The sequence below is a fragment of the Moschus berezovskii genome, chromosome 2 (assembly GCF_049115385.1).
Source record: "Moschus berezovskii isolate FMDL1 chromosome 2, NW_MosBer_1.0, whole genome shotgun sequence".
Lineage (NCBI taxonomy): Eukaryota > Metazoa > Chordata > Mammalia > Artiodactyla > Moschidae > Moschus > Moschus berezovskii.
The window spans coordinates 5,481,717-5,492,372 of record NC_142461.1 but is presented as its reverse complement, the minus strand read 5'-3'; the positions used below and the strand labels follow the sequence as shown (position 1 = coordinate 5,492,372).

General features: G+C 46.8%; 1 protein-coding gene across 2 annotated transcripts; it reads right to left on the bottom strand.

The window, feature by feature from the left end:
* Positions 1 to 6,300: 6,300 nt before the first annotated feature.
* On the bottom strand, positions 6,301 to 10,386 carry LOC129538201 (SCAN domain-containing protein 1-like). Of its 2 annotated transcripts, XM_088843398.1 has the most exons (3): positions 10,239 to 10,372; positions 7,654 to 7,756; positions 6,301 to 7,216 (listed from the first exon to the last, which is right to left on the bottom strand). In XM_088843398.1, the coding sequence occupies exon 3, from the start codon at positions 7,182 to 7,184 to the stop codon at positions 6,753 to 6,755; it is 432 nt and encodes a 143-aa protein (XP_088699524.1). In that variant the 5' UTR covers positions 7,185 to 7,216; positions 7,654 to 7,756; positions 10,239 to 10,372; the 3' UTR covers positions 6,301 to 6,752. The 2 variants fall into 2 exon arrangements, with proteins under 2 accessions (XP_088699524.1, XP_055254231.2); XM_055398256.2 differs by lacking the exon at positions 7,654 to 7,756 and having other exon boundaries at positions 10,239 to 10,386.
* Positions 10,387 to 10,656: the final 270 nt, after the last annotated feature.

Below are 10,656 nucleotides of genomic sequence, written 5' to 3'. Positions count from 1 at the left end.
CCCTCAGCGCTAGAATATAGGGCATACTCATAAATGACTGTTGCAGAAAATACCATGAATGAAGATACAATTCCCACTTAAAGAATTAAGGTCACATAGCGGAACAAACAATAATCAAGGTTAAGTGTTAAGATGGGCGATGTACAAGAATCTGCAGACATAAGAAGAGTATTCACAATAGTTATATGTAATATTTACTAAGTATTTCCTAAGTTCCAGCTATTGTTCTAAGTATTTAATATGTATTACCTCATTTGAAATTCATAAGAACTCTAGAAACCATGATCTTCAACAGAAGTGGGGAGTGAAGGGGTCGGTAACCCATGGCCAAAATCATACAGCTAGTAGATGGAAGCTCTGGGATTCAAATCCAGAGCTGACCACAGAAGACTTCCCAAAGGAGCGAGATTTGATCTGACTCTAGAGGACTTGCACAGACTGGTCAGGCCAGGATAGGGCGTGTCAACAGAACAGAAGCTTCCTGGTAGAAAGAACAGGCGTGTCCAGGTTCACAGACACATAAAAGCAGGATGCTCAGGGGACACACAAATTATGGAAATATGATGTTGAGTGTAAAACATCAGACACAAGAGAGTATACACTGTCTTTGTCCACTAGCTTCAGCAACACTGCTCTAGGGCGCTGGAAAGCATAACAGTTGCCTTTCAGGGGGTTGGTAACTAGGAAACAGCATGAGGGAGACTTCTGGGGGAGCTGGTTAAATCCTGTATCTTCATCTGGAAGGCGGTTAGAGGAGTATGCCCACTTTGGATAAATTCATTGAGTATGCAAGTAAGATCTGTGTACTTTACAGGATGCCTGTTATATCTAAATCTTAAAAATTAAAAGTCATGACACACTAGCATTGGCCTATAAACTAAAACACTTGTTTTTTTTTTAAGAAATGTAGGCTTTTTTCAATGCTGAGGTTTAATGCCTGGGGATAAGATAAGAAATGAGGAGAGGGATGGGGAGGAGAATATAAAAACAGGATTTTACGTAGAGAAATGAGGAATGAGAAGATGGAGCTATTTGAGAGACGGGCTCAGGAGGAAGGAAAAGATCAAAGAGACAGCTGAGAAGGAATCACTTGATGAACCTTCCCTTTACCAAGCAGATTCAGCTACGATATAGGCTATTTAGCACACAACATAGCATATACAGAATGTCTCTGTGCTGTGCAAGGGTGACCCTGGCCGGGAATATGAAGCAAGACAGGAGTGGGAACTGGAGCTCAGAGAGGTGACAATACTTGTCTGAGATCACACACCTTGAAAGGGCGGTAGTTACCTTTGCTAGAAACATCTCATTTATGCTAAGACAGGGCTCCAAACCAGTTCTGGCCCCAAGTGAAGGCGAAGCTTTGGCCCAGAGGAAGTGAAGGGGAGGCCCTGGCTGCTTTAGTGGTGTTGGTGGCTTCCTGCCCAGAAGACACACCCAGCTACAAAATCACTATTCTGGGCAGTCAGCTTGTTGCTAGGCACCCAGGGGGCCCTGGAGCTTTCAAACAGAGCCAGCCAAGGGCTGTTTTAACTTCACCTCACTGCAACATCAGGTGCAAAACGGAGAGGGAAGCCAGCCACCCCAGTGAAGACTGAATGAAACCTTCCTCCTTTCTTCGGGGGGTTTATTTTCACCATCATCTCCATTTTAAACAGGAACAATAATAATCTCCAATTAAACAATTTAATCTCCAATTAAACAGGAATTAAAGATCTCACTCCCTTGTTTCCCATGAATTCCAGTCATTTGTGTTCACTAAGAAGGAAGCACCTTAAATTGGGCAGCAACCATGTGCCTTCTACAAAATAAACTATTTCTAGAGGATGTCATGTGCAGGTCGTGTGTTGGAGGCCAAGAACAGATTCCCTCTACGTGGGGTTCACAATCTGCTGGGATACAAACTAGACACGGCATGTGATCCTTAGCACGGGCCTTGGCATACTGGGTGCACAATGCACATTTACTGAATGAGCAGGGACGCAGAACTGGAGGGAAGGTGTTACAGGAGCTCACAAGAAGGATTCAAATGCTGATTCAAGGCAGAAATCAAAGAAGGCTTCATGAAGGTGATCATGGCTATCTGTGTCACAAACAATGAATAGGAGTAGGCTGGCAAAGACGGGGGAGGCAGAGGGGTGGGACATTTCAGGCCAAGGGAGAATGGCCAACAAACACACGGTGGTGGGTGGAAAATGCTTAGCCAAATAGTCAACTCACTGTCAAGAGCATTGTAGTGAGCTGCCTTTGGAAACTGAACACAAGTAGTGCTCTTAGGAAGGCCAGATACACTTTAATTCTCACCACCGCCATGAGTGGGGGACTCTGCCCCCCCCCCAAGTCCCTGGAGTTGGCCTCCTTTCCAGCAACCAGGGCCTGGCACCCACTCACTGCTCAGGGTGTAGCTGCCCAACAGATGACACATTTTTCCATGGCTCCAGCCAGTTGCTAGGAATCTCATATTACCTTGTGGTCCGTACACTGATTTTCACCAGCAGCCATCTGGCAGGAGCGCTTTTCAGTGACTAGATGAAACTGTGGACCTGGAGTCAGAATAATCACAGAGCACGAGTCAGACACGAGGCACGTTAGAAATGCTCCCCCCAGCTCCTCTACATCGTCCCTCTCGCCCCATCGCTCGCAGGATTTAAAGCATTCATGGACATCCCTGGTGGCCCAGCGGTTAAGAACCCACCTACCAACATGGGGAACACTGGTTTGACCCCTGATGAAGGAAGATTACACATTCCCTTGGAGCAACTAAGCCGGTGAGCCGTAACTACTGAGCCTGCACACCTAGAGCCTGTGCCCTGCAAAGGGAAGCCATGGCAATGAGAAGCTCGAGCACCTCAACGAAAAGCAAGCCCCTTCTGCTGCAACTAGAGGAAGGCCACAGGCAGCAACGAAGACCCAGTGCAGCCAAAATACAAACATTAGAAGCAAGTAGGGTTCTTTAGAATTGGTATCTAGATTGACTCCAGAAACAACGATGACTGGCAGAGGTGAGAACTACTCAACAGGGTGGAGAAAGCACGGGAACCACCTCTGGAGGAGTGGCGCTAGAGCCAGGGAGGGACTGTCTTCCCAACTCTCCACCGGGCCCGCCCGTGAAACACTTGAAGTTGGTTTATTCTTCAGCACCCAGGCAGCGTGACCTCATGGCAAGGGCATGGGACTAGGGCCAGACGGAGTGGAGATGAACTCGAGCTTCTCCTCTTACTGGGTTTGTTTGGGGTAAGGATTTGCATCTACAAGTTCACTTCCATGAGAAAGTGATGGTACCAACAGGTTGCTGGGAGATAGTGCTGGGCATTTTACCAGTGCCAGTTTGAGCTCTGGCTCTCTAACTTACCTCTCTAATTGTGCTTTGGAGGTTCACCTCCTTACCTAAACCCCTTACCTTGCATTTTTTACTGAAAAGTATAAGGCTAGGTATTAGCCATACAGAATACTATGCAACTGCTAAAAAAAATTTTTTTTAATAAATCTTTGCATGTTGATAGCAAAAGACTGCTAAGGCTTACTGGGCAAGAAAAATATATATACTAAACATTCATAATGTATTTTGTGTAAATAAAAAGGGATCTCCCTGGCGATTCAGCAGTCCAGTGGCTAAGACTGTGTACTTCCACTGAAGGAGCCATGGGTTCAATCCCTGGTCGGGGAACTAAGATCCCATATGCCACATAGCATGGTCAAAAAAAAGGGGTGGGGTGATACATGCGTATGTGGGCACATACATGAGTATCTGCAAAACTGTCAATGTGAAGACAGCCTTTACATTTCCCTTTTATACCCTTGGACTTTTCTATACACATGCAAATCAATTTTTTTTTACATTAACTGTGTACTTAATCTCTATTATTACATCAACTCCACCTCAGATTGTCAGGCATTATATACTGAAGGCTGTGAACCCCTGGGGTAGAGGACAAGGCAGATGCCAACCCTGCTTTTACAGAGCTTACCATCTGCTGGGGAGACAGAAAGAGGAAAGGAGGCTGGCAGGCAGCACAGGACGCAACTGTATCTTATAACATTAAAAAACGTCAACAGGAGTTACCTAGGAAGTGAGATTATGGACCATGCTTGTTTTTTCATACTTTTTGTCAAATGAATCTAAGACATGTTATTTTAGATTGGGCTTCCTGTGTGGCTCAGCTGATAAAGAATCTGCCTGCAATGCAGAAGACCTGAGTTCAATCCCTGGGTTGGGAAGATCCCCTGGAGAAGGGGAAGGCTACCCACTCCAGTATTCTGGCCTGGAGAATTCCATGGACTGTATAGTCCATGGGGTCACACAGATTGGGACACAACTGAGCGACTTTCACTTTCAAGATAAAGATGAAAAAAGACAAAGAAATACCTCACACACAGGAGAGTGCTTTACAGTCATCCTCCGATAGAAAATTTGAAGGGGAAAAAAAAAGGAACCATAAAGCCCAGTTTACACCAGTCTTCCAACAGCTTCTCAATCCAACATTAAGCTTACGAGACCATGGACCAAAGTATAATCTGGGACATGTCTGGATGAAGTCTCCTACCAAAAGTCAGTGGTTCTCAAGCAGGGGCAAAGGAGACATTTTTGGTTGTCACACGTAGCGGGTGTTACTCGAATCTAGTGAGCAGAGGATAAAGATGCTGTTAAATATCCTAGAATTCACAGGACAAGCCCCCACAGAAAGGAATCACGTGGCCCCAAATTGCCAAGGTTGAAAAATCTGTGCCAAGGGAGTCAGGAAACCTCAGCTGTTTTTAAATCCCACTGGTGAAAACATTTAGGCCCACTTGGTAACTCTAGTCTTATTCTAGGCCATGGAAGCATCTGAGAAACTGGAGCAGGTCAGGAAATTCTTTACCACCAGGAGTTCCTAATCCCTGCAGATTAAAGGAAATACCTTCAGAATGGCTGCAACAAGCTGTGACACTATCCCTGTTACCCCACTGCCGATGTTACATTTTACTTGAGAGCGCTTAACCCAGTCAATGAGAGTTATTTCCCAAACACTGTACGCCCTCCCATTTCCATTGTAAGGGCCTTTACAAAAGGTGTGCCTTCTGTCCAGTGATCTCTGACTCCCAATAAAGTTCAATAAAAATGCCACTTCCCTGACTCGGCTATTTCAACTTCAAAAAAAAAAAAAAATCCCACAAAATGTGTTTTCTTAGTGCTGTCTCAAAATCAGATGCCAAAAAAGCCTAGTTTTACTCCAGCATTTCTGACAATGTATTTTGATGGCTTCTTCCTCTCCTTGGATATATATTTAAATCTTTTATTTACGGCTGCCCTGGGTCTCCGTTGCTTTGTGAGGGCCTGGCCTTCTCCAGTTGCAGCAAGTGAGGGCTACTCTGTTGCTGTGCAGATTTGTTTGCAGTGGCTTCTCGTGTTGCAGAGCACAGGCTCCAGAGCATGTTTCAGTAGTTTAAGCACATGGGCTCAGCAGTTATGGCACAGGGGCTTAGCTGCTCTCAGGTATGTGGGATCTTCCCCGATCAGGGATCGAACTCCCATCTCCTGCACTGGCAAGCAGATTCCTATTCACCATGCCACCAGGCAATTCCCTGAAATTGGGTTTTATATTTGTGTGTGCTCAGTCATTTCTGACTCTTTGCAACCCTATGGACTGTAGCCTGCCAGGCTCCTCGGTCCATGGGATTCTCCAGGGGATCTTCCCCACCCAGGGACTGAACCCCTGTCTCCTGCACTGGCAGGCAAATTCTTTACTGCTGTGCCACTTGGAATTCTAGCATCGACAAGAGTCCAAAAGGCACAGGAAGTACTCAGCAAACATCAGCAGAATTGAATTCAAGCTCCAGCATGGAGCTAACCAGCCCCTACCCCAAAAGCCAGGGTGCAAAGGCAGAAAGGTTCCTCAAGACTGGGTCATGCTGGGGAAGGAGCTGCTCAAACAGCAGCCTGTCAAAATCACAGCTACTGCTGTTTCAGCTGCAAACCAAAGTACAGGACTCTACACACAAAGCCAGGATGACCTCTGTTCCAGGAAGAACAGAACCTCAGATGGTTTAGGGCGAGTCCTCTTGCAGGAAGATGAGCTGCGGAAGATAAGGAAACGGACAAAGAGCAAATCAAACAGCCCCGCCAGAGAGTTACTTACCTCTTCTGACCCCCTTCCCCCTTCTCGGTGTTGCCTAATTTAGACCGTGACTTTGAAAACAAAGGCCAGGCCTGTTCCTATTCGCCAGCTCAGCAAATGCCACATAGTTCATATCTCCAGCTCACATCTACTCCTGGTAATTATCCCACCTTTCTCAAATGCTGACAACTAAGAGCCAGACTGGTAAATCACCACAGGACATTTTTATTAAGAATCAAACTTTAATATTTCAAGGACACCCCAACTGGTAGGGTTACAGAAGCTTCCATTCAAGCCACCACAGCGAGAATCAAGAATATTAAAGTTGAAGCAATCATCTCTTTGGATACATAAAAACTATATATTAAAGCGTGTCACAAAGTGCAAAAAGGGAGGCATTCAGCAGAGCAAAAACAAGCAGCAGACTGACTGTCCTTACAAGAGGGCAGGGAGACTCACTTTGGAGTTCACAGTGCCAGGAAACAAGAGTTGCTTCAGGCAAAAAAAAAAAAAATTTTCATTGATTCTTATTACAGCTAGCAAAGGCAAGCTCAAAGAAAATCAAGGTTCAGATTTCTCATGACTGTAGTTGGATTTGCAACAAAGAGAGCCTTTGGTCACTTCTCATATGTAGGCTGAAAAAGAAGCAGTGAGATTTTAGCCAGTGATTCTGACCCCAGGCTGACACCTCAGTGCCCAAGCTCTGAGCTCCTCAGGGAGAACGGCCTGGAATTGCTCCTGCACCAGCATTTCCACAATCTGCTCCTTCGTGTGAATATCAGGTCGCAGCCACTGTCCAGCAAGCTCTTGGAGATGTCTCAGGACATCCCTGGGCCCAGCTGCATCTTCATAGCGGAACTCCCGGAACCTCTGCCTGGAGGCTGCATGGTTGAGAGGACTCCTTCGGGGTACGGTCTCCAGGTCGTCTTCAGAGTCTTCATCCAGGCTCTCTGGTGGAACCTGGACCTGGGGTGGCGCTATCAGGATGCCTTCCGGCTCCTCAGCCATCCTCTCATTTGGCGGTGACCTTATTTCATCATTCTGGACTTCTCCATCTCTTTGCATCTCTGGATACCCTTCAGTCTCCATCCTAGATCTCTGCAAAAGGATTTTTCAGACTCCTAGGCACAAAGAGAAAAGTCAGGCTCAACAAAAACAAACCTTAAGGATGTTAAAACCTCCCTGATCTCAAGGATCTGGTCCATCAACTAGGAGAGACCTAGGTTCCAACAACTTTTCAATCTTAATAAAGTTATGAGAAATTCCGCTTTTGTTTCCTCTTGCTGGATCAATGGACACAGTTGAGAAAGTCTGTCAACAGTTTACCAAAATGTAAGATGTAGCAGATTCTCAAAGCAGAGTCAAGAATGCTGGCCTTGCTAGCTGGAGAATCTTTCATCCATTCCCCCCGCCAATACAAACATATATGCACATGACTTGTAGGGGGGAAAGTCTTTAAAATCATGGTTTGCTTCCTCCAACCACTTTTATGGAATATTTGCTATGCTTAAAAGCAAATTATGAAGAAATGCTAAAACAGAGGGTAAACTCTGCTCACTTTCATATACTCTGTCGTCTTTCCTATCTCCTCCGGTCTTCTATGATAATGAAGGAACAGCAAGTCTTAAAAAGTACTTTAGGAGTTACCATCAGGGTAGAGTCTATGGCAATTAAAAAAAGGGAAAAAAGCATTTATGTAAAGATCAAGATCCTAAGCTACCTCAAAGTATGAGGAATTGAACTTGTAAGAATACTTGCAGCACGGATTTCCAACCCATCAGATGTTTGAGAGCTCCAGGATTAGCAAACCAGTTGTAGTGGGAAGAAGGGAGATGGGGGGGTCTGGTAGGTAAACCAAACACCTGTGAAAGGCTGGGGGAAAAGGTTTTGCTTCATTTAGGTTAGGGCCCAGTCCAAAGAGGGATTATTTACAGGAAAACCACATTCTATGTTAATTTAAAAGAAAGAGATTTAAGATGACAGTATAGAAATGACTATATTGTCACAGCAGGGGTGTCCAATCAAAGATTATAATCCGTATGAAGTCACTTTACAAAGATCACCTTTTTTTCATTACCACCTCCCCCAAGATCAGTCCTTTCCTACTGTATCAACACTGCAGAAGTGTTGAGATTTAAAAACCTTCCTACATCAGAGCCTCAAATCTGTCCCCTGGGCAACAATTTACAGAAGCCGACAATCGTAACACTGACCAGCTGTCCTGAGTTAAATGGTTCTTGGCTCCTAACACCTCGTCTCTAAACGTTCACTGATTCACTTTCTAAGAACTTTTTATTTATTTGGCTGCACCAGGCCTTACTTGAGTCATGTAGGATCTTTAGTTGCAGCATGGGAACTCTTAGTTACGGGAAGTGGAACCCAGCTCCTGCACTGGGAGTGTCTTAGCCACAGGACCACCAGGAAAGTCCCTCTACAAGCTCTGAATTGATTCTAGACCGGGTAGCAGGTATTTTTGGAATATATCACTTCCCTTATTATCTGGGTTTCTGTTCAACCAACAGGGTGTTGCTCATGCCTCAAAATAAGTTAACTATCCCAGGGTGATGAGAAGGACAAAAGCAGAATATCCCCCAAACTCACGGGTGCCTTGAATAAAACGGAAATAGTCAAGGAAAGGGTGGACGAAACACTATGAAAGCAAAATCTTGGGAACAACCTAGGCCATCGACAGGAATGTGGTTAAGATATGTTGTTTAGTGGCGAAGTTGTGTCCGCCTCTTTCAAGACCCCATGGACTGAAGCCCACCAGGCTACTCTGTCCAAGCGATTTCCCAGGCAAGATACTGGAATGGGTTGCCATTTTCTTCTCCATGAGATTTTCCCCACCCAGAGACTGAACCTGTGTCTCTTGTGTCCCCTGCATTGCAGGCAGATTCTTTACCACTGAGCCACAGGGAAGTCCTTATCAACAGGGAAATGATTAAAGTACTGTCAGCCACTCACAGGAATACTATGCAGCCTTGGAAGCAATGAGAGGCCTACGAGAGCCGACTGGTAAAATTTCCCATAATATAGCAGCCCTCCCCCAGGTGCAGATCAATATGTACTGTGTAATCTCACCTGGGGCAATTAAAAACACATACGCATAAGCATATACGACCTGATGTATCTATAAACAGTACTGGGAAGGTTATCAAAGAAATTCTTTTCACCTCTGAGGAGCAGAACAGTAAAAGTGGCAAACATTTTTCTTATGCCTTTCTGTACTGTCTTCTTTTTTACTACATCTATGCTACTTTCATGACAACTCAAGAGGGAGAAAACAGTTCAGGTTTTCCCCTCTGGCTCCAAACTGTTCTGAGAGAAAAACCCCTAATCCACTTAGAAAAACACCCTTTTACTAATTCTTCTCATTCCCAAACCCGACTTCTAGGAACAGTCTCAACTGTCAACAGGCCAGTTTTCAAAGCTGGCTTTGGAAGATGGGGATCAGCTCCACGATTTACCCAGCTTCCGAATAGTTTGGGAAGGCCACCTGCCATACAGACTGCTTATCCTCACCAGTCAATAACTCCAGCTTAGGGAACCCTTATCTCTTATCTGATTCTGTGCGTTTCACATTCTCTACGTGATTCTCTTAGCGACTCAGGTTAAACTCTCGATAAGACTCTCTACCGCCCCAGTTGTCTCCATTTTAACAAGCAGCTTCCACCGCTCCATTTGTTGAATTTTACAGGCCACACGGTCCTCAGTAGCTTTCCGTCATCGAGTGCTGCCCGAGAACCCAGTAGGGCCGTTACTGTCATTTCCATTTCACAGATAAACAAACTGAGGCTCGGGGAAAGGGGACTGGCCCAAGGTCACAAGGCTAGGAAGTGGCGGGACCACCCAGCCCAGTACAAAAATCCCCGGCGTCTCGGCAGGGACCTGGGTCCGACTCCTCCCACTACCTGGGCGCGGTTCAGACAGCCGAGATCCGGCCGGAAAAGGCGCATCTGGGGAATCCAGAACTGCTCCTTTCCGGGACATTTAGCGGGGCCCCAAGGCCAAGCCAGGCCGACCAGCCGGCACACCCCACACGCAAGGGCCTCCCCACTCCCAGGGCCGCCGCCCCGGCCGCCCGCTCCCACCCAGCGGTGCGTGGCGGAGGAGGAGGTGCAGGGGGCGGGGAGGGGCGTTCACCTGCGCAGGTGCCCCTCGGAAGGCCGGGTGAACGGGGAAGGAGAGGAGCCAGACGCCAAGCCCCGCCACCGGCTCCGGGAAAGAGAAATCAGCTGCTCGGCGCCGAGCTTTGTAGCCCACCGCCGGAACCGGAAGTCGCGCCCCGCCCGGAAGCTGGAGGCGGAAGGGGAAGTCGGGCTCCAAGGCGGGGGGAGGCGGGGTCTCTCTAGGCCGCGGCGGTGCCCTGCAGCTCCATGGTCTTAACCCCTGCTGGCCTCTTGGCCTCCCTCGGTCCCCAGTGCTCGCGACTGGGCGAAGAGGTACGTCCGGCATAGGAGCTCTTCCAGTGCAGGAGAGGCCTTTGCCTTTCTGACCAGCAGTTTTTTGCCCAACAGAGTGGAAAGAGGATGCAGCAGGAATTGAGACAGTTCTCGAGCCT

Bases quoted from the DNA above. Each gene is read 5' to 3' on its own strand.
- LOC129538201 (XM_055398256.2), bottom strand. From the start codon at position 7,184: ATGGAGACTGAAGGGTATCCAGAGATGCAAAGAGATGGAGAAGTCCAG.